Raw genomic sequence first — 26538 nt, 5'->3', positions numbered from 1 at the left:
GAATATGCATGATTCAACAACTGAATTAATGTTAGAAAAATTCCTGACAAATCGTGCAAGCTTTCTTTGGCTCATTTTCTTCTGAAGATGGAATTTCTACTTTCAAGATTGTGGTCAGTTTTATTTTGTTGTGCTCCCCCACAGCTTCAGTAATTTCACTTCTTTTTTTTTTTTATGGATGCAGCTGATGACTTGACTTGATTGGCTGTGGTTTCTTAACAGTACTAACACTTTCCTCTTTAGTAGACTGGTTCAGAGAGTGTAATTCGTCCTCAATAGATGCAAAATCTGAATCATCTGCACCATGGGAGACTTCACCTTGTTTGGTTACTGTCATTTTTTTTTTTATTTTGTCAAAGCATTTAGGCAATAAGCTCACTCATTCCCAAACTGAAGACAGATTTTTAAAATTTTTTCCTTCCTTCTTAGTCTTTAATCACCCTTTTTGTATATGCAAATAGTCTGCACACATTACTGTCCTTGATGTCATTTAGAAGTTCTTTCAAACAGCCCTTTCCACAGAACACCCTACAACTCAATCAACAAAATTCTCACTAAAGCTTACAGTTATAGAATTATCTGGATGCTTTCAAATTTTCTACAATGCTTTGCAATAAAAAAAAATTGGCAACAAATAACTGTAACCGCACTGTGTAGTACTAATATAGACTAAAAACATCATTTTTTGTACAGGCATTAAATGTTTTTCAGAAGGTTACAGCAAGAGAACTTTAACATATATTTCCAAACTGAGAGTATCATTGGAAGTTATTATCTCTCAAGACACAAAAGATAACAAAAATCTAGAGCTGTTAAAGAGGAACAGAACTTTCCCCTCCTCCCATCTGAATAGATATGGATTATGTCACAGAAATGTTTAAGGAGTTACATATTTTAACTATAACATAACAGGATGTAAGAGTATGTTTTGTGTTAGGATTTGTTGTGCACAGTCTTCCAGTTTAGACGGAATAATGATGCCCATACATTACTGGATCAAAATAGTCCATTACCCTGCAATAAAAATGACTTTCGCTCAGTGAGGAATGAATAATGCTGCTTCCAGTGTATTTGATAACTCATTCAAAACTTTAAAAAGCCTGGCCTATTGAAAATCTAAATTTGAATCTGAGTGAAAAGTCTCTTCCCGGCTGCTTCTCATATTTGAAATAATCATTTCATTTCTTGAAAGTTATTGCTTAAAGAACGCAAAAGAGTTACAGGCTTACTGCCGTTCGCACAGCACACCACAAATTCTTCGTAATTGCGCAGTTTGCTAAATGGCGTCACCTGTCTCAGCTGATTAAACAGCTGTACATATTACTAAATAAGATGTTTAGGAAACATAATAAATGTAAAATATTAATTACCAAAGCCCGTTTCTCTTGTCTAGACTACATGTTTTAAGAACCAGTCTGCAACTTAAAACCAAGCAAGGCTGGGTTTATAAATACCGTCTGTAGACGCACCACTCTTAAGTGATTTCAGTACTTTTTTTATGTTCACTTATGTAAGCGTTTCGAATGCTTCGAATTTTTAATTTTGTTGCGCCTACATCAATTCCAGGTACGTATTCACGCATACTGTTTACTATTTCAATTAATGCAGCATCTCTCAAATTTCTGTCTTTGTATGATTCGCTTTTGTGGTTCGAAAGGCATTCTCGTTCTTGATACACCTCCAAGAATTTCATAATTGGGGACTTCAATGCCCACCACCCGCTTTGGGGATCTCCACGTCCTTGTCCACGTGGCTCACTATTGCTAGACGTCTTCCATCAAGTGGATCTAGTTTGCCTCAACACTGGGGTCCCTACATTTTTGTCTGCCTCCACGACAAATTTATCTCATTTGGACCTTGCGGTCGGTACTGTTCCGCTAGCTCGGCGCTTCGAATGGTTCGCCCTTGATGACACACACTCAAGTGACCACTTTCCATGTGTCCTTAGACTGCAGCCTCAACTGCCATGTATGCACCCACGACGCTAGAAGTTTGCCCAAGCTGATTGGACACTTTTTTCGTCTCTAGCGACATTCGATGACAGTCACTTTCCCAGTGTCGACGATGAGGTCACACGCATTACCGATGTTATTCTTACAGCTGCGGAACGTTCAATACCACGCACCTCCGAATTGCCCGGGCGCCCCCCCCTGTTCCTTGGTGGAACGAGGCATGCCGTGATGCAATACGTGAGCGGCGACGTGCTCTTCGCGTTTTCCGCCACCATCCTACTTTGGCCAACTGTATCCGCTATAAGCAGTTCATGCGCGATGCCGTCGTGTCATCCGCGATAGCAAGAAGGCAAGCTGGAAATTCTTTATTAGCTCATTTAACACCTTCACTCCCTCCTCGGAAGTTTGGAGTTGGCTTCGACGGTTCTCAGGCGCGCCTAGTTTCTCCCCGGTCTTTGGGCTCACTGTCGCGCATGATACATTAGTGGACCCCGTCGCAATTTCTAACTCATTGGGTCAGCACATTGCTGAGATTTCGAGCTCTTCAAATTACCCGCCAGCGTTTCTCCTGAAGAAATGTGCAGCGGAAGTGCGACCTCTTGCTTTCTCCTCTCCAAATCGCGAAAGCTACAATACTGTTTTCTCCATGCGGGAACTCCATTTATCAACCCATAGTCTGCGTTACCTCCTTCGCCTTTATAATCAAGTTTGGACCGACAGTACTTTTCCCAGACGATGGCGGGAAGCTATCGTCATTCCTATTCCGAAACCTGGAAAGGACAAACATCTCCCCTCTAGCTATCGCCCCATTTCTCTCACGAGTAGTGTCTGTAAGGTTTTGGAGCGTATGGTGAATTACCGTTTAGCTTGGTGGCTGGAATCCCACAGTCTTACGCCTGCCCAATGCGGATTCCGAAAGCATCGTTCTGCAGTTGACCATCTTGTTGCTCTCTCCACTTATATCATGAACAATTTTCTCTGGAAACGCCAAACAGTAGCAATATTTTTTGATCTGGAGAGAGCATACGATACCTGTTGGAGGACAGGCATCCTCCGCACACTGTTCTCTTGGGGCTTTCGAGGTCGGCTGCCCCTTTTTCTTCGCGAATTTATGGCGGAGCGCACATTTAGGATGCGGGTGAACACTACTCTCTCCCGTACTTTCTCCCACGAAAACGGGGTACCCAAGGGCTCCATGCTGAGTGTTGTACTGTTTGCCATTGCCATAAATCCAGTTATGGATTGTCTCCTTCTTGATGTCTCGGGCTCCCTCTTTGTGGACGATTTTGCGATCTACTACAGCTCTCAAAGGACCAGCCTTCTTGAACGACGTCTTCAAGGATGTCTCGATCGCCTCCACTCTTGGAGCATCGAAACCGGCTTCCGTTTTTCTCCCAGTAAGACCGTTTGTGTTAATTTTTGGCGACGTAAGGAGTTTCTTCCACCCTCCTTACATCTAGGACCTGTCAACCTTCCGTTTTCAGACTTCGCTAAATTCTTGGGTCTTATGTTTGACAGAAAACTATGCTGGTCCTCCCACATTTCCTATCTTTCGGCTCGCTGTCTGCGATCCCTCAACACCCTCCTGGGGAGCGTACCGAGTGGTCCTTCTCCGCCTCTATCACACCTTAGTGCGCTCGAAATTGGACTATGGAAGCATAGTCTACTCCTCTGCTCGGCCGTCTATTCTTCGGCGTCTCGGCCCTATCCACCACCGTGGATTACGTTTAGTGTCTGGAGCAAGCCTTTATGCTGAGACGGCTGAACCTCCGCTGACCAATCGGCGAGCAGTCCCTCTGAGTCGTTATGCTAGCCATCTGTTTTCCATGCCTGCTAATCCAGCCCATGACATTTTTTTCGACACCTCCTTTGATGTAGGGTATGCAGGCCGCTCCTCCTCCCTACTACCCCCGGGAGTCCGCTTCCGTCAACTGCTCCATTCTCTTTCCTTCCGCTTTCCTAAAACCTTCTTGACAACTTGGGGTACAGCACCGCCTTGGCTCCGTCCCCGGATCTGCCTGCTCCGTGACCTTTGTCAATTTCCCAAGGATGGTACCCCTTCACTCGTTTATCGTCGGGCATTTGCTGCTCTATGTGCACAAATGACGGAAGCCACATTTATTAACACCGATGGCTCGAAAACATCGTTAGGTGTAGGGAGTGCCTATATTGTTGGCGACACCCCAAATCACTTTCGGCTTCCCGACCAGTGTTCGGTCTATACTGCGGAGCTTTACGCTGTTCTCCAGGCTGTCCACTACATCCGCCGCCATCAGCGGATACAGTACGTTATCTGCTCCGATTCTCTCAGCTCTCTCCTCAGTCTCCAAGCTCTTTACTCTGTGCACCCTCTGGTCCACCGGATTCAGGACTGTCTGCGCTTGCTCCACTTGGGGGGCGTCTCGGTGGCGTTCCTCTGGCTTCTGGGACACGCTGGTATCTGTGGAAATGAGGCGGCCAATATTGCGGCCAAGGCTGCAGTCTCTCTTCTCCGGCCAGCTATTCAATCGATTCCCGTCGCCGATCTACGGAGCGTTTTATGTCGTCATGCTGTTCTTTTATGGCACGCACATTGGTCGACACTTCCCCATAATAAATTGCGGGACGTGAAAGCTCTTCCTTGTGCTTGGACCTCTTCCTCCCGAACGCGGCGTCGGGAGGAGGTAATTTTAACTAGACTCCGGATAGGGCACTGTCTTTTTAGCCATTGACATCTTTTAAGCGGCGATCCTCCCCCACTCTGCCCCCACTGCTCTCAGCTGCGGACGGTAAGACACCTTTTAATTGAGTGCTCTTGCCTGATATATCGTCGATTTTAGCAGATGACACGCGCTCAGCCGATCGCGTTCTCGAATTTATTAGTGCCAGTGAAATGACGTCAGTCATTTGAAGCTTTTTTTGGGGACAACCAACCCCTTTCTGTAGAGGATTTTTAAGCCTTCCTTCTGCTTTTAGTTTCTCCAATTTTATGACTTTCGTTCCCATTGCTGCTGGTTTCCATTTTCGGTTTTTTACTGTTTCCTAAGTCATGGACCGGGCGCTAATGACCATAGCAGTTTTGCGCCCCAAAAAAAAAAAAAAAAAAAAAAAAAAAAAAAAAAAAAAAAAAAAAAAAAAAAAACTCCTATATGTTGCAGTAATACAGAGTAAAATTTGATTTCTGACATTAATTTAAAATGTTTTGTAACATGATGATCAAATTATGATTCAGCCTGCACTGTGCCCTAATTTACACTGTATTATAATAGTGTGTTTGACAGTGCCAAAATAATTTTGTGTATTTCCTTTGACAATGCCGCTTTGATTTAATCATATTATGATGATATGAGGCTACTTCTGTTATCATCAGACCTGAAGATGGTCATTGTGGTGTGATAATGATTTTTTTGTGATCTTCGTCTGGAATCAAGGGAACTAGCAGTTCTGAATGCTGGGATGGTTTTCTGTGCTTTTTTGGTTCTGTTTGCAGTACTTACAGTACAGTTTTTTGAAGATTTGTTACTGTTCAGCAGCTCTGACAAGAAATTCCAAAGTAAAAATGCATTTCAATTTTGCGTTCTCCGTTTTCTTCAATATGGTGGATTGCATGAATGATCGGCCAGTGTTTTTTTTTTTTTTTTCATTGGATTGCTGTTCATACCAAAGTATTTAGATAGAGAAGATATATGAGGTATAAATAACGGAGATTGCCAATGCTCTTCTTTGTTTATATTGCCTTCATCACTCTATAAAATAAATATTATATACTATATATCTAAAAACAATGATGATGTGACTTAACAAACGAAAGCGCTGGCAGGTCGATAGACACACAAACACACACAAAATTCAAGCTTTCACAACCAACGGTTGCTTCATCAGGAAAGAGGGAAGCAGAGGGAAAGATGAAAGGATGTGGGTTTTAAGGGAGAGGGTAAGGAGTCATTCCAATCCCAGGAGCAGAAAGACTTACCTTAGGGGGGAAAAAGGACAGGTATACACCGCAGCGCGCGCGCACACACACACATATCCATCTGCACATACACAGGCACAAGCAGACATTTGTAAAGGCAAAGAGTTTGGGCAGAGATGTCAGTCGAGGCAGAAGTACAGAGGCAAAGATGATGTTGAAAGACAGGTGAGGTATGAGCGGCGGCAACTTGAAATTAGCGGAGGTTGAGGCCTGGCGGATAACGAGAAGAGAGGATATACTGAAGGGCAAGTTCCCATCTCCGGAGTTCTGACAGGTTGGTGTTAGTGGGAAGTATCCAGATAACCTGGACGGTGTAACACTGTGCCAAGATGTGCTGGCCATGTGCCAAGGCATGTTTAGCCACAGGGTGATCCTCATTACCAACAAACACTGTCTGCCTGTGTCCATTCATGCGAATGGACAGTTTGTTGCTAGTCATTCCCACATAGAAAGCTTCAAAGTGTAGGCAGGTCAGTTGGTAAATCACGTGGGTGCTTTCACACATGACTCTGCCTTTGATCGTGTACACCTTCCCGGTTACAGGACTGGAGTAGGTGGTGGTGGTGGGAGGGTGCATGGGACAGGTTTTACACCGGGGGCGGTTACAAGGGTAGGAGCCAGAGGGTAGGGAAGGTGGTTTGGGGATTTCATAGGGATGAACTAAGAGGTTACGAAGGTTAGGTGGATGGCGGAAAGACACTCTCGGTGAAGTGGGGAGGATTTCATGAAGGATGGATCTCATTTCAGGGCAGGATTTGAGGAAGTCGTATCCCTGCTGGAGAGCCACATTCAGAGTCTGATCCAGTCCCAGAAAGTATCCTGTCACAAGTTGGGCACTTTTGGGGTTCTTCTGTGGGAGGTTCTGGGTTTGAGGAGATGAGGAAATGGCTCTGGTTATTTGCCTCTGTACCAGGTTGGGAGGGTAGTTGCGGAATGCGAAAGCTGTTTTTAGATTGTTGGTGTAATGGTTCAGGGATTCCGGACTGGAGCAGATTCGTTTGCCACGAAGACCTAGGCTGTAGGGAAGGGACCATTTGATGTGGAATGGGTGGCAGCTGTCAAGCTGGCCATTGGACAGGCGGAGGTCAACATAAAGGAAAGTGGCATGGGATTTGGAGTAGGACCAGGTGAATCTGATGGAACCAAAGGAGTTGAGGTTGGAGAGGAAATTCTGGAGTTGTTCTTCACTGTGAGTCCAGATCATGAAGATCCCCCCAGGGGGTCCACAACTCTTTTGTGGATACGTGCGTAGCGAGCACGGGACCCCGAGCTACTGTGGCCTTCCTTCCTTTCCGTGCTGCATACCTTCCCTTTCCGCATCCTTCCCCATCCCCCATCTTTGCCCCTCCTCCCCCACCTCTGTCTCTTTCCTTCCCTTTCTCCCCCTCTGGGAGTATGGTTTGTGCCTACGTCCCGAGACGGACGCTCGTAAATGTACTGCATTCTTTGCCTTCCTTGCTTTTATGTCTTCTTCCTTCCTTTGTCCTTCTCTTTTCCTTACCTCTTCTCTTTCCCTTTTCTCCGCTGCGGCGTTTGAGACCTCTCTTCCTTCCTTTCCCTTTCTCTTTCTTCCTCCCTGTGCGTGTCTGAAGGCCGACCCACGCCCTTCGTGCGTAGCCGGTGACGGGGTAACGCGTAATTCCCCGCCCCGGGTAGACAGGTAGGACACGTACGTACCCCCTGGTAACGGCCAGGCCCAGGGAGGGGTGATTACCCGAGCTGATACCTTCCGAAAATGCCGATTGGTCCCTCCGTCCGTTTGTCGGGAGGTGTGACCTGAGGTGTGAACAATCACCTAAGGCGGGAGTGCCCTCAGAGAGGGCCCCCACAAGGGAGGAGCGCGCCATCGGAGACGCCGGTAATCATGGGGGATTCTTCCGCAATGGTTTCCTCACCTTCCACTAAGTCTGCTCACAAACGTAAGTATACTGAGTCTCAGCCACAGACGATTCTTCCATCGTTGCCACAGTTCCTTGTTGTTTCTCGGTCTGATGAAGGTCACGACTTCTCCACGGTCAACCCTTTCATTATTCAGAAAGGTGTCGACGCAATAGCAGGTCCTGTAAAGTCTTCTTCCAGATTACGGAATGGCACCCTGTTGTTAGAAACACACAGTGCCCTCCAGGCACAAAAATTGCTGCGTACTTCTCTGCTCCACACCTTCCCTGTCCGGGTGGAACCGCACCGTACCTTAAATTCCTCGCGTGGAGTCGTTTATACACGCTCCCTCGATGGATTGTCTGACGAAGAAATTCAGCACTATCTGTCTGACCAGGGCGTAACGGCAGTTCATAGAGTAATGAAACGGGTTGACACGAACATCATTCCAACCCGCACTGTCTTCTTGACATTTGACACAGTTCAACTCCCATCGAAAATCAAAGCAGGCTATGAGATAATTTCCGTTCGCCCTTACGTCCCAAACCCTACGCGTTGCTATCGATGTCAGCGGTTCAATCACACCAGCCAGTCCTGTTCCAATCCAGCCAAATGTGTTACGTGTGGCAAGGATGCCCATGAGGGTGCTTGTCCACCTCCATCCCCTCGCTGCATCAACTGTATGGGTGATCACGCTGCTTCCTCTCGAGATTGCCCCGTTTTTAAGGACGAGAAGCTCATCCAGGAAATAAGGGTGAAGGAAAAGGTGTCGACCTTTGCTGCTCGAAAATTATTCGCCAGTCGCAAGCCCACCGTGCCTCAGACAGGAAAATACAGCACTGTCCTGGCTTCTCCTCGGCCAACAAAGGAGGCGGCCACGCAGACTTGCGACCTCACCTTTAGTACCACGGTCGTCAGATCGGCCAGCGCAAAGATCGCTCGTTCAACCTCACCACTTTCGCCTGCCCACTCTATGGCTCACCCTTCGTCGGGTTCTGCTACATCTCGAGCCCAAAAGTCGGACGCCAAGTCTTCGAAAAAAGAGCATACTCGTGAAGAGTTTTTACGTACCGCAACTTCACAACCATCGGTTCCTCCTTCATCTAAACAACATTCATCTAAACAACATTCTTCCAAGAAGGCTACAAAGAAACCCAGTTCCTCTCCTTCTCCGCCAAGGCGTGCCCCCTCTACAGCACCACCTGGCGGAAATCGCCCTCGGCCATCTTCTGTGTCGCCGAGGCGCACTGCTGGTGGCCGGTCAACCGGCCGATCGCTGGTGGCAGGGACTGCTCCTGACCAACCTATGGATCAGGATCTTCTGCTTTCGGCTGAATGCCATTCCATGCTGTCGGTTGGTAGCTCCGAGCAGTCTTTGAGTAGACAGCAACTTTGGTCACATTCCTCCATTTTCTTTTCACCCCATGTCCATTATCCACTGGAATATCTGCGGCATTCGAGCCAATCGGGATGAATTGTCGGTCCTCTTACGCTCCTACTCGCCGGTCATCTTCTGTCTTCAGGAAACAAAGCTGCGTCCCCATGACCGCTTTGTTCTCCCTCACTTTCAGTCCGTCTGATATGACCTCCCCCCTCTGTTGAAGGCACTCCAGCCCATGGAGGACTCATGATTCTTCTCCATGATACTCTCCATTATCACCCAATCCCCTTAAACAGTTCCTTCCAAGCTGTCGCCGTCCGTCTTTCCCTTTCTGGATACACGTTCTCTCTTTGTACTGTATACATTCCATCATCCACACCAATGGCACGAGCTGATCTCGTTCATCTTCTTGGTCAGCTTCCACCCCCCTATTTGCTGGTTGGGGACTTCAATGCCCACCACCCGCTTTGGGGATCTCCTCATCCTTGTCCACGTGGCTCTCTATTGCTAGACGTCTTCCACCAAGCGGATCTAGTTTGCCTCAACACTGGGGTCCCCACATTTTTGTCTGCCTCCACGACAAATTTATCTCATTTGGACCTTGCGGTCGGTACTGTTCCGCTAGCTCGGCGCTTCAAATGGTTCGCCCTTGATGATACACACTCGAGTGACCACTTTCCATGTGTCCTTAGACTGCAGTCTCCACTGCCATATATGCGCTCGCGACGCTGGAAATTTGCCCAAGCCGATTGGACACTTTTTTCGTCTCTCGCGACATTCGATGACCGTCGCTTTCCCAGCGTCGACGATGAGGTCACACATATTACCGACGTTATTCTTACAGCTGCGGAACGTTCAATACCACACACCTCCGAATTGCCCCGGCGGCCCCCAGGTCCTTGGTGGAATGAGGCATGCCGTGACGCACTACATGAGCGGCGACGTGCTCTACGCAATTTCCGTCACCATCCTACTTTGGCCAACTGTATCCGCTATAAGCAGCTCCGTGCGCGATGCCGTCGCGTCATCCGCGATAGCAAGAAGGCAAGCTGGAAATTCTTTATTAGCTCATTTAACACCTTCACTCCCTCCTCGGAAGTTTGGAGTCGGCTTCGACGGTTCTCAGGCGCGCCTAGTTTCTCCCCGGTCTCTGGGCTCACTGTCGCGCATGATACCTTAGTGGACCCCGTCGCAATTTCTAACTCGTTGGGTCAGCACTTTGCTGAGATTTCGAGCTCTTCAAATTACCCGCCAGCGTTTCTCCCGAAGAAACGTGCAGCAGAAGTGCGACATCTTGCTTTCTCCTCTCCAAATCACGAAAGCTACAATACTGTTTTCTCCATGCGGGAACTCCAACATGCCCTCTCTTCTTCTCGCTCCTCCGCCCCAGGACCGGATGGAATCCATGTCCAGATGTTGCTGCATTTATCAACCCATAGTCTGCGTTACCTCCTTCGCCTTTATAATCGAATTTGGACCGACAGTACCTTTCCCAGATGGTGGCGGGAAGCTATTGTCGTTCCCGTTCCGAAACCTGGAAAGGACAAACATCTCCCCTCTAGCTATCGTCCCATTTCTCTCACGAGTAGTGTCTGTAAGGTTTTGGAGCGTATGGTGAATTACCGTTTAGCTTGGTGGCTGGAATCCCGCAGTCTTTTAACACCTGCCCAATGCGGATTCCGAAAGCATCGTTCTGCAGTTGACCATCTTGTTGCTCTCTCCACTTATATCATGAACAATTTTCTCTGGAAACGCCAAACAGTAGCAATATTTTTTGATCTGGAGAGAGCATACGATACCTGTTGGAGGACAGGCATCCTCCGCACACTGTTCTCTTGGGGCTTTCGAGGCCGGCTGCCCCCTTTTCTTCGCGAATTTATGGCAGAGCGCACATTTAGGGTGCGGGTGAACACTACTCTCTCCCGTACTTTCTCCCAAGAAAACGGGGTACCCCAGGGTTCCGTGCTGAGTGTTGTACTGTTTGCCATCGCCATAAATCCAATTATGGATTGTCTCCCTCATGATGTCTCGGGCTCCCTCTTTGTGGACGATTTTGCGATCTACTACAGCGGTCAACGGACCAGCCTTCTTGAATGACGTCTTCAAGGATGTCTCGATCGCCTCCACTCGTGGAGCATCGAAACTGGCTTCCGTTTCTCACCCAGTAAGACCGTTTGTGTCAATTTTTGGCGACGTAAGGAGTTTCTTCCGCCCTCCTTACATCTAGGTCCTGTCAACCTTCCGTTTTCAGACGTCGCTAAATTCTTGGGTCTTATGTTTGACAGAAAACTATGCTGGTCCTCCCACGTTTCCTATCTTTCGGCTCGCTGTCTGCGATCGCTTAACACCCTCCGTGTCCTGAATGGTACCTCCTGGGGAGCGGACAGAGTGGTCCTTCTCCGCCTCTATCGCGCCTTAGTGCGCTCGAAATTGGATTATGGAAGCATAGTCTTCTACTCTGCTCGGCCGTCTATTCTTCGGCGTCTCGATTCTATCCACCACCGTGGATTACGTTTAGTGTCTGGAGCTTTTTACACTAGCCCTGTGGAAAGCCTTTATGCTGAGACTGCTGAACCTCCGCTGTCCAATCAGTGAGCAGTCCTCCTGAGTCGTTATGCTAGCCATCTGTCTTCCATGCCTGCTAATCCAGCCCACGACCCTTTTTTCGACGCCTCCTTTGATGTAGGGTATGCAGGCCGCTCCTCCTCCCTACTACCCCCGGGAGTCCGCTTCCGTCAACTGCTCCATTCTCTTTCCTTCCGCTTTCCTAAAACCTTCTTGACAACTTGGGGTACAGCACCGCCTTGGCTCCGTCCCCGGATCTGCCTGCTCCGTGACCTTTGTCAATTTCCCAAGGATGGTACCCCTATACTTGTTTATCGTCGGGCATTTGCTGCTCTATGTGCACAAATGACGGACGCCACATTTATTTACACCGACGGCTCGAAAACATCCTTAGGTGTAGGGAGTGCCTATATTGTTGGCGACACCCCAAATCGCTTTCGGCTTCCCGACCAATGTTCGGTTTATACTGCGGAGCTTTACGCTGTTCTCCAGGCTGTCCACTACATCCGCCGCCATCAGCGGATACAGTACGTTACCTGCTCAGATTCTCTCAGCTCTCTCCTCAGTCTCCAAGCTCTTTACCCTGTGCACCCTCTGGTCCACCGGATTCAGGACTGTCTGCGCTTGCTCCACCTGGGGGGCGTCTCGGTGGCGTTCCTCTGGCTCCCGGGACACGCTGGTATCTGTGGGAATGAGGCGGCCGATATAGCGGCCAAGGCTGCATTCTCTCTTCCTCGGCCAGCTATTCAGTCGCTTCCCTTCACCGATATACGGAGCAGTTTATGTCGCCAAGTTGCTCATTTATGGCATGCGCATTGGTCGGCACTTCCCCGTAATAAATTGCGGGAAGTGAAAGCCCTTCCTTGCGCTTGGACCTCTTCCTCCCGAACGCGTCGTCGGGAGGAGGTAATTTTAGCTAGACTCCGGATAGGGCACTGTCGTTTTAGCCATCGACATCTTTTAAGCGGCGATCCTCCCCCACTGTCCCCACTGCTCTCAGCTGTGGACGGTAAGACACCTTTTAATTGAATGCCCCTATTTTAATCCGTTACGCTCCCGTCTACAGCTATCGCCTGATTTATCGTCGATTTTAGCAGATGACACGCGCTCAGCCGACCGCGTTCTCCAGTTTATTAGTGACAGTGAAATGACGTCAGTCATTTGAAGCTTTTTTTGGGGACAACCACCCCCTTTCTGTACCAGATTTTTAAGCATTCTTCTATTTTTAGTTTCTCCGATTTTCTGACTTTGTTCCCATTGCTGCTGGTTTTCAATTTCGGTTTTTTACTGTCTTAAGTCACGGGCTGGGCGCTAATGACCATAGAAGTTTTGCGCCCTAAAACCACAAACCAAAAAAAAAAAAAAAAGATCATGAAGATGTCATCAATAAATCTGTACCAAACTTCAGGTTGGCAGGCCTGGGTAACCAAGAAGGCTTCCTCTAAGCAACCCATAAATAGGTTGGCGTACGAGGGGGCCATCCTGGTACCCATGGCTGTTCCCTTTAATTGTTGGTATGTCTGGCCTTCAAAAGTGATGAAGTTGTGGGTCAGGATGAAGCTGGCTAAGGTAATGAGGAAAGAGGTTTTAGGTAGGGTTGCAGGTGATCGGCGTGAAAGGAAGTGGCATCAATGGTTACAAGGATGGTTTCCGGGGGGTAACAGATTGGGTAAGGATTCCAGGCGTTCGAGAAAGTGGTTGGTGTCTATGATGAAGGATGGGAGACTGCATGTAATGGGTTGAAGGTGTTGATCTACGTAGTCAGAGATATGTTCTGTAGGGGCTTGGTAACCAGCTACAACGGGGCGGCCGGGATGATAGGGTTTGTGAATTTTAGGTAGAAGGTAGGGGTGCGGGGCGTCGGTGGGGTCAGGAGGTTGGAGTCAGGTGAATGGTTTTGTAGGGGACCTAAGGTTCTGAGGATTCCTTGAAGCTCCGCCTGGACATCAGGAATGGGATTACCTTGGCAAACTTTGTATTTGGAGTGGTCTGAAAGCTGACGCAGTCCCTCCGTCACATACTCCTGACGATAAAGTACCACGGTCGTGGAGCCCTTGTCAGCCGGAAGAATGACGATGGATCGGTCAGCCTTCAGATCACGGATAGCCTGGGCTTCAGCAGTGGTGATGTTGGGAGTAGGATTAAGGTTTTTTAAGAAGGATTGAGAGGCAAGGCTGGAAGTCAGAAATTCCTGGAAGGTTTGGAGAGGGTGATTTTGAGGAAGAGGAGGTGGGTCCCGCTGTGACGGAGGACGGAACTGTTCCAGGCAGGGTTCAATTTGGATAGTGTCTTGGGGATTTGGATCATTAGGAGTAGGATTAGGATCATTTTTCTTTGTGGCAAAGTGATATTTCCAGCAGAGAGTACGACCTGCCTACACTGTGAAGCTTTCTATGTGGGAATGACCAGCAACAAACTGCCCATTCGCATGAATGGACACAGGCAGACAGTGTTTGTTGGTAATGAGGATCACCCTGTGGCTAAACATGCCTTGGCACATGGCCAGCACATCTTGGCACAGTGTTACACACCGTCCAGGTTATCTGGATACTTCCCACTAACACCAACCTGTCAGAACTCCGGAGATGGGAACTTGCCCTTCAGTATATCCTCTCTTCTCGTTATCCGCCAGGCCTCAACCTCCGCTAATTTCAAGTTGCCGCCGCTCATACCTCACCTGTCTTTCAACATCATCTTTGCCTCTGTACTTCTGCCTCGACTGACATCTCTGTCGAAACTCTTTGCCTTTACAAATGTCTGCCTGTGTCTGTGTATGTGCGGTTGGATATGGGTGTGTGTGCGAGTGTATACCTGTCCTTTTTTTCCCCCTAAGGTAAGTCTTTCCGCTCCCGGGGTTGGAGTGACTCCTTACCCTCTCCCTTAAAACCCACATCCTTTAGTCTTTCCCTCTCCTTCCCTCTTTCCTGATGAAGCAACCGTTGGTTGCGAAATCTTGAATTTTGTGTGTATGTTTGTATTTGTTTGTGTGTCTATCGACCTGCCAGCACTTTCGTTTGGTGAGTCACATCATCTTTGTTTTTAGATATATTTTTCCCATGTGGAATGTTTCGCTCTATTATATCCATATTATGTACTATGATATAGATTTTGTTTAATTGCTGTGTGAGATAAGTTCATATTTGTGATGTTATCTTTCCGTGTTTTATTCTACAAATAAGAATAATGTTCAGCTTTATTTCTATTTATTTTATAAAATATTACTGTTTTGTTGGTTATTCTGTACACCATATTATCTGCAGGTGTGGAACATAAACCATCTGGGAACCATATTAGATTATGTGAATGAGGATTACGGCATTAGCATAGATGGAGTTAACACCGCGTACTTGTATTTTGGAATGTGGAAAACCACCTTTGCATGGCATACAGAAGATATGGATCTCTATAGTATTAACTATCTCCATTTTGGGGCACCAAAGACATGGTAAGTAAAGAAATTAGACGTAAAATGTTTCTCACATGCCTTTTTTATTCAGATGTCATTGTTTCTTTGTATGTAATATTACTCGAACCTGTCAAGAAATTTGCGTAAGAGCTATGAGAAGACAGTCATTTTCTGCAACTGTTGCTAATTTGGGCACAATATGTGGATTTCGTATGTGGACTGGGTATACATCTAATTTTGTAATTTGGGGCCTGGGGATGTTTAGTGTTATTGTAGAGAAAAAAAGTCTGCTTTGGAAATAGGTGCAGAAGTCAACATAAAGTTAAGGAGGCAGATATATTTAAGGAAGGGTAGAATAGAAGACTGTTTACCAGTTTATAAATCTGAAAAGCAGAAAAGTGATGTAAGAGTGGAAGTTTAAAATGAGCAAAACAGTAGGAGCACATACATTGGGCTTGTGTTGCCTTAAATGATTAATTATATCATTTTGTGCATCTATCAAGATTTTTTATACTCTTGAATTTCAGTATTCTTTTATAAAAATGAAAATGAAACTCATAATTTGAAAGCCTGCTAAAACGCTCCATTCGAGTCATGTGATACCTGTGACGTCACTGGCTAGCATGCTGCTGCTACTGCCATAATGCTAATCCACAGTGATGTCTTATTTTGGAATTGACGTTACGGAAAATGCGTTACAAATGGTGTGTAGTACCATACCGTACAAGCAAATCTATAAAAACTCGTGAAAAGTGTTCCAAAGAATAAGAAGTTGCATAAAATGTGGTTGCACTGTACTGGCAAATTCCCACCATGTTGACGCACAAGTTCACTAACTTAATTAAAAATGTGTTGCACTGTAAAGTTAACATTAAGTCAGAGATATGCTTTCCCACTTGTACCACAAAGGACAGTGTTATTTGATGAAATAAAACTCTTGGTGAAAATATGTCATGAGCCGACATATAGAGCTATAACATAAGAATGAAATTTTTTCACTGAATAGTTTCTGTGAAATCATTTGAGAAAACTCCAGTGCATGCACCTTGACTTTGTCATCGCAGTGCGTGGTTGACCTGTTGAAAGCAGGCAAACATGTCCCTTCTGAACGAACAAATGACCTCTCCCAGCTCGTTGAGTGAAAATTGGCCGCTTTGTCTTGGCCACCATATCCTCTGTGTATTGTACCCCAGAACCACTATTCCTAGATGTGTATTAGACACATTGTACAGTAAAAAAGTACACTGCCTCATTGTCTTTCCAGAAGTGCAGAGATTTTCTGTCAGTTAAATGTTGGTGTAAATCGTTTGAACTTCAGACACTAAATTAGCTTTGTTTGTTGTTGTGGAAGAGCTCTGCTCCTGATCTATTGAAATTAGGATCCCACAAAAATTATCTGCACTAGCCAGTAACTGTACTTTCGATTCTCAGACTTCAACAACCTTCTGTGTCTGTTTCTTCAGGACAGTAGCATTTACCATGGTTACGGCTGTATTTACAGCCAAGCTTGGTATGTCATTCTTGCTGAATTGATACAAAGAACACACAACTTTGTGGTGCTGCTTAAGAGCCACTGCTATTAGATCGTTTGTTGGCAAGAATCATAAACAGGACACAGTCAACGTGAAATGTTCAAGCTTCAGCTGATGGTATGTGATGAGTATTAGTGGACAGTCTGATTTCTTTCCATGTCATAAGGATAATACATTGCATTAAATGAATTGATGTGAAAGAAATATTGGTATGTTGAAATTTGATTACCAGAATAATTACCACTAATTGATTAATTAGAAGTAATTGCTCATCCCTAGCTACATCACTCTCCTACCACATGAACATATCGCCACCATCTGCACCACAGTCACAGTTACTCTCATTGTAGATCCAGAACTTGCACATGTAAAAAAAAATAAGCTTACAAGAATGTTTCGTTGTATACTGTTTGTTGCAGGTTTATAGGAGATATATTGCTGGAGGCTGTCTTTAGCTTCAGCAATTTATGAATTTTTGTATTTGTGGGTGCAGTTCTGAAATTCAGCTACTGTTCTGTAAGCTCTTTCCTTTTTCCCCCAATTTTCAGTACTCAGATTGCTAAGTGTAATGAGCAGCCTGTCACAAGTCTTGCTAATATCCAGTATTTGACTGACAGAATATCTGCGCATATTTGTTTTCACTGATATGTTTATTTGTAATATCTTAGTAACCACAATATGAGCTTTCGCAACAAACTGTTGCCTCATCAGGAAAGAGGGAAGGAGAGGGAAAGACGAAAGGATGTGGGTTTTAAGGGAGAGGGTAAGGAGTCATTCCAGTCCCGGGAGCAGAAAGACTTACCTTATGGGGAAAAAAGGACGGGTATACACTCGCGCGCGCACACACACACATATCCATCCACACATATACAGACACAAGCAGACATATTTAAATATGTCTGCTTGTGTCTGTATATGTGTGGATGGATATGTGTGTGTGTGCGAGTGTATACCCGTCCTTTTTTCCCCATATGTCTGTATATGTGTATATGTGTGGATGGATATGTGTGTGTGTGCGAGTGTATACCCGTCCTTTTTTCCCCATAAGGTAAGTCTTTCTGCTCCCGGGACTGGAATGACTCCTTACCCTCTCCCTTAAAACCCACATCCTTTCGTCTTTCCCTCTCCTTCCCTCTTTCCTGATGAGGCAACAGTTTGTTGCGAAAGCTTGAATTTTGTGTGTATGTTTGTGTTCGTTTGTGTGTCTGTCGACCTGCCAGCACTTTCATTTGGTAAGTCACATCATCTTTGTTTTTAGGTATATTTTTCCTTCATGGAATGTTTCCTTCTATTATAACCACAATATGATCACTATTAAAAGTTTGATCACTATTAAAAGTATAGATTGCTACTCATCATAAAGGTGACACTTTGTGTTGCAGGCAGGCACAATGAAAACTGTTACACATTGGGCTTTTGGCCGAAGTCTTCTTCAGAAACAAAAGACACACAAGCAAGCACACCTCGCTCACACATGACAGCTATCTCCAGCCACTGCAAGTGTGTGTGTGTGTGTGTGTGTGTGTGTGTGTGTGTGTGTGTGTGTGTGTGTGTGTGTGTGTGTGTGTAATTTTTTTTTTACTGAAGAAGGTTTCAGTTGAAAGCTGAATGTGTTGTAACAGTCTCTTTTGTTGTGCCTGTCTCCAAATCATCATGCCATCTTTGCACTGAGCAACAATCTATCCTATTCATAATATTGTTGATGTGACAGCCTGGGCTTTCCATTGTTTAATCAGTACTGAAACATGCTCTATGTATGTCTTTCATTTGGTTAAAATGTGTCTGAGATGTTGGTAAACTTCTGATATGGTAATCGGCAGCGTGTGCTTGCTCTTTGTGATCATGAAATGGGTGAGGTTAATTTTGTCACTTTCATGCATTTTTGGCAGTGTCTTAGTGTGTTAACTTGCTTTAATTTGCTTTTCAAACAACCACTGTTGTGTTGAAAGCCATATGTCGACATTAAAAGCTGTCTGTACTCGTGCTGTAATTTTCCATCCATGTTGATGTGAAAGTAATAGGAATTGGTCATAAGAGTGTGGGATCAGTCTGTGTGAAATCAACCAGTGGTCTGGTTCTTTAGCTCATATTTTGATAATTTTTTTGTGCACTTATAGTTGTTTGCGTGAGAAATCTTAAATTCCTACTTGGGTTTTCCATTGTTAGAAATCCCAAATGAAAAACTTTTGGGATCTGTCATTTTTGAGTTATTAATTGTTGCAGCTTCCAAAATTATGCCATTTTTGTTGCATTTTGAAACCTTAAAATCACCAGTCTCAAAAACTATTGGACTTACTGACCTAAAATTTCTATCATTTTATTCAGTTTCATATAAGCTTTAGAGTATGTGTGATGATAATTAACAACAATGCTGCATTTTCTCAGATAAAATTATTTTTTTATTTTGAAAAATTCAGAATTGGATTTTTTTGTTTAGAGGAAAAAGGTATCTTACTTGTACATTAAAAGATATCTTACTTAAACATTATTTGTTAGTTTGTGTGTCAAATTTCATGATGTTCCAGTGGGAACATACAGGGTGATTCAAAAAGAATACCACAACTTTAGGAATTTAAAACTCTGCAACGACAAAAGGCAGAGCTAAGCACTATCTGTCGGCGAATTAAGGGAGCTATAAAGTTTCATTTAGTTGTACATTTGTTCGCTTGAGGCGCTGTTGACTAGGCGTCAGCGTCAGTTGATGCTAAGATGGCGACCGCTCAACAGAAAGCTTTTTGTGTTATTGAGTACGGCAGAAGTGAATCGACGACAGTTGTTCAGCGTGCATTTCGAACGAAGTATGGTGTTAAACCTCCTGATAGGTGGTGTATTAAACGTTGGTATAAACAGTTTACAGAGAATGGGTGTTTGTGCAAAGGGAAAAGTTGTGGACGGCCGAGAACGAGTGATGAAAATGTAGCACGCATCCAGCAAGCATTTGTTCGCAGCCTAGGAAAATAGACTCGCAGAGCTAGCAGAGAGCTGCAAATTCCACAATCAACTGTATGGAGAGTCCTACGAAAAAGGTTAGTTATGAAACCTGAACGTCAACTTCCCGAGGTGATGGATCGGCCGCCAGGCAGCCCGTGACAGAGCACTTCATCACTGGCCTCCAAGAAGCTCTGATCTTACCCCCTGCGATTTTTTCTTATGGGGATATGTTACGGATATGGTGTTTCGGCCACCTCTCCCAGCCACCATTGATGATTTGAAACGAGAAATAACAGCAGCTATCCAAACTGTTACGCCTGATATGCTACAGAGAGTGTGGAACGAGTTGGAGTATCGGGTTGATATTGCTCGAGTGTCTGGAGGGGGCCATATTGAACATCTCTGAACTTGTTTTTGAGTGAAAAAAAACCTTTTTAAATACTCTTTGTAATGATGTATAACAGAAGATTATATTATGTTTCTTTCATTAAATACACAATTTTTAAAGTTGTGGTATTCTTTTTGAATCACCCTGTATAATAAATTTTATGGGTAACATGTCAAAAACTAAATAAAATTGTCAAATTATTATTTTTATTTAGTGACACTTTTACATTAACAGAATTATACCCTTAAATTTCAATACACAATTAGCTTTCTGATGTTAATTGTGAAAACATTTTAACAGACACCATAACACATTCGCAAAACAACACTACACACAATTTACGTAATAATCCCTTCATTTTACAGATATGTTACTATTGATCAGTATTATTAATTAAAAAAGGATGTAGCTGTTGATATTTAACAATGTGCTATTAGAGTGTGTCGAAAAATGAAATTTTTTACTAGTCTTCAACAGAAAAGATGGTATGGTGATCCACCAACAATCTTATTAGTCTAAAATTATGAATTGCACTTTTCATTTAAATGACATAACATCGCTGTCCCAAACAATAATGATATAACTGATGTAACAGCACATTCACGTGCAATACAATTTGAGATTTTTTGCAGCTCTTCATGTAAAGTCTATATGTTCTTCCAGTGGCATTTGAGGGATTTGATTTACAAAGTATGAACTTTTTTTATCACAGTTAATTTATCTGGTCGTCTTGCTTTTGAAAAGGAAAGAGTAGATCCACAATGACGTGTTACTTCTGCTTCTTCATCTCTGGGTAGCATAAAAGCCGTCCACTGTTGTCATACATGCAAGCAACAAGTCCTATAATCTGTTCAACAGCATCTGGATCTGTTTGAATTTTTTGACTACCAAAATCCTTAAAATCGGGAAAAAAAAATTTCCTTTGCGTTGGCTTCTGTTGATAGCCGTAAATGCCTGATACTTTTGTGTCTCTGTGACTGCTAGGGCTTTATAAAAATGTTCTGCCAAACTCCTTTTTTATGCCACACGATTATCATTTCTCACATCGAAGTGACTGATGGCATATATGCTTCATCCTACTCGAACAGTCGGAGGAAATTAATATTTGATAATGTTGTTGTTTCACAGCTGATTAATATGGATGTTAAGAAACCACTTTGACTTTTATTGTCTGTGCATTTAAGTCACTGATTTTATTCTGTATGAGCATTGTCCGGTGACTGACACAAATGTGCCAGTATCATGAATTACACGTACATCTACGTGATTCCTCTGCTATTCACAATGAAGTGCCTGACAGCGGGTTCAATGAACCACTTTCAAGCCGTCTCTCTGCCGTTCCACTCTCGAATGGCATGCGGGAAAACGAGCACTTTAATTTTTCTGTGCGAGTCCTGATTTCTCTTATTTTATTGTGATGATCATTTCTCCCTATGTAGGTGGGTGCCAACAGAATGTTTTCACAATCGGAGGAGAAAAATGGTGATTGAAATTTCATGAAGATTCCATAGCAACGAAAAACGCTTTGTTTTAATGCTTGCCACTCCAATTCATGTATCATGTCTGTGACACTATCTCCCTTATTTTGTGATAATACAAAACGAGCTGCCCTTCTTTGTACTTTTTCGATGTCATCCGTCAGTCCCACCTGATGCGGATCCCACACCGCAGAGCAATACTCCAGAATACTGTAAATTAAAATGCTTCATTTCCCAATAAAACGATGAACTGCTTGTGTTGGAATACAGCAGGTATAGTATTCCACTTTGTGGGCTGTGCTTAGTGCTAGTTGTACTCCAGTACGTGTCTTTCAACATTTTAATAGGCGATTAAGCGTTTTAAATCGTGATACTGGCAGTTTTCTGCCCCATTATCACCTAGGCTCAAGTACTTAGAGTTATCCATGCAAAAAGCACCCTGGTTCTTATTCCCTGACCAATGCTTTGCGAATTTTGTCCAAATGATTCATATCTGGTGATGTGAATTACTGTCAGCAGAAGTGAAAGTACGTGACACACACACACACACACACACACACACACACACACACACACACACACAAAACTACTTATGTAAATTAAGTTATATAAAATAGAAAATGCATGCTGTCCTTTACATTATTTTTGTTAGTTGTTGTATGGCATAGTTTAATACAGTTTTAAAATGATATGGTAAAGTATGCTTAATCAGTTCTCAATAATTTCATTTTAACGGTAGCTTAATGAGCTAGCTTACCAAAAAAGTGCAGTTGAGATACAGTCGGCATTACAAATAGCTAAAATAAGATTTATTTCTATATGTTCCCTATGGAATACCATCAGGAAATTTGACACACACATTAACTAACATACTTTTTTCTCCCCTAATACAAAAAACCCAATTTGGAATTTTTCAGTATTCCAAAAAGTTTTGGATTTGGAAAAATGTTTTAATGAATTTGGTCAGGCAGCACATTTTTTAAAGCCTATAATAAACTGAATAAAGTGGTATAAATTTCAGGTCCCTATTTCAAGTACTTTAAGGTTTCGATACGTGGAAAAAACTGCACAATTTTGAAAACTTTAAAAATTCATAACTTGAAGAAAAAAAAAATTATTTTTGGATTTTTATCTTGCTTCGATAGGTGGGATAAAGTGATAAATTCTGAATAATTAAGGTTCAGTTTTTTTAATTGATTGGTTTCACGTGGAATGCCTCTCTGAAGTTTACCAGCACCTCCTTTTAACATGATGTACATGTGAGAGACAATGATTTTTTTTTTTTAAATACATTTGTTGAAAAGTAAAACAGCTTTTGTTTTATTGCATGATGAAAGGTAACTTTGCAATCTTACAAGTATTCCGTGACATACATTACATTTGTATACTTGCAGAACTAAGAGATTCCCCAAAACTGTAAGCGATGCCATATGTAACAGGATCTTCAACATATATAGTCTCTGGTGTGTTATCGGCGTTTGCAGCACTATCTTCAATAAATGTATAACTGTCATAATTAAAATCGTTGTTGAACATATATTTTTTCTTTATTAAAAGAACTCTAATTTTGAAATTCATTTCATAGAGACACTGTAGCATGCCACAATACAAAAATAAATACTCTAAGAAAAAATAAACAGTGTAGGTAGCTGCCATCAGGGAGCTGTGAATATTAACATAGAACAGTAAAGGGCTTTAAACACACATTGCAACTTTCAATTCTGATGCGACGAATTCAGTCTTCAAGATGCTTCCTCCAAACTTTTGCCTTGATTTTTCCTCATTTCTTCTACTTTTAACAATAATGTACTCCAGTTTGTTTAATATCTTGATTTTTATGAAGTGTGCAAAGATCAACTTGAGGTGTTTGTTGAGCTCCTGGTTAACTCCTTTTTAGTATGTTGCTGCTTTCATAATTACGGAGATACTAGTTTTGCATTTTTCTGTATTCAACAGTTGCTACTATTAATGATGATACATACATTGTCAAATATTGTGACATAATTTTTCAGTTGTATTTTGTGTATTCTTATTATTACTTGCTTCATCAAACAGGTAGAGTTTACGCCCTGTAACAGTTGTTTTCAGTCATGTTGCATTAGGAGGGTCTTGCTAACGAAGAAATTTTGCATACTCTCAACAGAGATACTAAACCAGAAAGTGGATTATCATATTCAGGTGGTGGTCTCTACTAGACAGTTGACTGTGAATTGAACACGACTTTAAGTGGGTGACTCCCATCTCAATTCTTTCCACAATAGTTAAGACAGCAGCTAGTGATGGAATGGAAGGTCACAGACATACTCTTTCCTGGAAGAAGGGCTGTTCTGAACACCCTAAAGGAGAGGGGATGGCACTTTGTGTTTGCCTGCTACTGATTGGATGACTGTCAACAGGACCTTCTGACTTCCTTCTGATGATTGCATGCTCCATGTCATAAAAATACACACACACAACCAAATGCTCAGAATGGAATAAAAGCACCACTTAGACCATATTTTTGGAGTAATCTGAGGCTATGGTTGGTTTCATGTACTCAACAGGTGCCTTTTGTGCAAAAAGTGTTCAGATGTCGTTTGATCACATCCTTGGAGGCCTAATAGGTCAGGAATAAAATGACGAGAGACACTCTGCAAACTTGAGAAATTGTCCTGAGCTCGAGGCACCTGTGTTGACAAATAAGGAAAACAGTTCATGCAAAACTGCCTCTGCTGGTACCAACCTGGTGACACTATTGCAGTTGGTGAGCAGTTACCCGAGAAAAGGAATGTGCAGATTTACCTACTAGATGCCGAACAAACGTGCCAACTTGGACTCAAGTTTTTAATTGCTGCAGATGTATCTTAAGTGCACTTGCAAAGCTGACGAGACAACCAGTAATAGGGAAAGTGTGTCATTCTTCGCCTTGTGGAGTCATTTCTAAACTGAGGAAGGAACGTGACAACAGATAGTGCCCATCAGCTTGCCACAAAATTCTGGCAGAAGAAAACGTTGTTAATGGGAACAATTCTGATCCGCTTCCCACAGTCATCCTAAAATAGACTGATAAACCAGGGGGCACTAGAACAGTGTACTGAGGGAGGAAGAATAAGAATGGCATCATTCTCAGCATTCTACACCCAGAAGCAGCAGTGAATAAAGAAAGCAAGAAGAAACTTAACTGTTACCTTCTAAACCACCACCAAGTGTGCTCTGAACATGTGGGCATTCAAATAACTTTTAACTATTCAACTAAGGTTACTTGCAGGAGACAGTTGATGGGTGTGTTTTACAATATCGTAGAGATTGCAGCAGTGAATGCGTGGATCATCTTCAATCACGAACCAGAAATAACCTGAACAGGAATGTGTCCATTCTTCAGCTGGTAAGTGATCTCATGAATGGGGAAACAACAAAGAGTGGGGCGGGACCAAGAAAGCCAATTTAATGAAGGAGAGGCTGTAGGACTGGACAAAGAAAAGTGCCAAACTTGGATACCACACCCAAAAAGGTTTCTTAATCAATTTATTAATTTAATTATCAATGAGGCTCCATAGTACCATGTGAGGTATAGTTACTTTGTTATGGAGTGCCATGATATTAGTTTTTCATTATCTGCTTTGAAGGGTATTTAATTGTAATGTAATAATTAAAAATCCTTGTTAGAATACAAACACTAAAGAAATGAATACAACTGCTAATCACATACTTGAAGCATGGAACAGTGGATAGGAAAAAATTAAAGTTGAAGCATGCATTTCAATATTCAAAATTGTCCTTCTTCATTGGAAGTAAATTGTGTGATTGTGATAATCAGTAAAGTGAGTTGCAGTTTGCATAATGAGCTTGGATGGATGTTTTGGTTGGCCTTATGTGGTTTCTATGTGAACAAATACATTTTCAAACGGTTAATATTGTAAAAGAAGGAAAAAAACCACTTCCCCTAAGACAAAAAGAGATTTTCAGGATCTGTGTGTTGGAGGAATGAACATTCATCTTCAAGCATAGCTTGAAATTCACTCATATGGTACTGCTATTCTGTGTAATTAATTTTTTCCTTACCTGTTTCAGGTATGCCATCCCACCAGAGCACGGCCGCAGGTTTGAGCGGTTGGCAACAGGATTTTTCCCTGAGGCTTCAAAAAGCTGTCCTGCCTTCCTGCGGCACAAAATGTCGCTAATATCTCCGAGAGTAATGAGAAAGTACTCCATTCCTTTCAATAAAGTGAGTAACTTTCATAGCATGTGTGATACTCTTTACATTAAATAATTTAGGAGTAAAGGAGATAACTCACCAAATAGCAGAAATGCCGAGTTGAGTCATTCACAGGTACATGCAAAACTTGCAAGCTTTAAGAAAAACTCCTTGGATGAGTTAGAGTTGTCTCAGAAACGTTTTTTGTCTGTTACACATTTTTATTGAACTGTTTTATGTAAATTAACTAAAGGTGGCGATTCATTGCTGGATGTTGCAGAAGAGCTTCTGTTTTGTATTTGTACTGTAACAGATATGTCTTGCATTTTTATCAGATTTCTCCTTAACTCATTTATTGGCTTCTCAAGGATGAAAGATAATGAGTCAATGGAAGACAGTGTGGGAATAATGTAAGCAATGGGTGTATGTGTGTAACAAGCCAACTGCTATATAAAGACAAGTCATTTAACGTTGTTATCAAAAATTTGGAAAAATACTTCATAATTTTCCCCAATACTCTTAATAAACAGTCTTTCTCTTTGACTGTGTGAAGCAAGTATAGATGGCACAAAGTAGTAGTCCAATTGCACTGGGGGCTGGCAGTGTGAATGGAATAAAAAGATACCCAGTGTAAGGAAATAACAAACCAGTTGTGTTAAAAAAAATTTTTTAACATGACTAGTGTGCTATTTTTTTCACATTGGCATTCTTCAAATACAAATGCTGAAACTGATGACCAAAAATCTAAATTACAAGATTGGTCTTTATGGTGAGTGAAGATGTGTGAGGTGAAATGCAGATGGAATTGGTGCCTGGTGCTAGCAATAGAAACTGCAATGTTGTACTTCACCATGCAATTTTGACACTACATCTGATAGGTCTCTGGCATTTACAGAAATGA

At 43.2% G+C, this 26538-nt stretch overlaps 1 protein-coding gene across 5 annotated transcripts in view; it reads left to right on the top strand.

The window, feature by feature from the left end:
* Positions 1-26538, top strand: part of LOC126109623 (lysine-specific demethylase 4B-like) — a 387367-nt gene that overhangs the window by 5514 nt on the left and 355315 nt on the right. For all 5 annotated transcript variants that reach the window (XM_049914665.1, XM_049914668.1, XM_049914666.1 and 2 more), the window contains exons 5-6: positions 14989-15173; positions 25514-25667. In XM_049914665.1, coding sequence (XP_049770622.1) covers positions 14989-15173; positions 25514-25667 — 339 coding nt within the window. The remainder of the gene's footprint in view (positions 1-14988; positions 15174-25513; positions 25668-26538) is intronic.

Source organism: Schistocerca cancellata, chromosome 12, assembly GCF_023864275.1.
Source record: "Schistocerca cancellata isolate TAMUIC-IGC-003103 chromosome 12, iqSchCanc2.1, whole genome shotgun sequence".
NCBI lineage: Eukaryota > Metazoa > Arthropoda > Insecta > Orthoptera > Acrididae > Schistocerca > Schistocerca cancellata.
The sequence above is the reverse complement of the archived record's forward strand: the minus strand, read 5'-3'. Positions and strand labels throughout refer to the sequence as shown.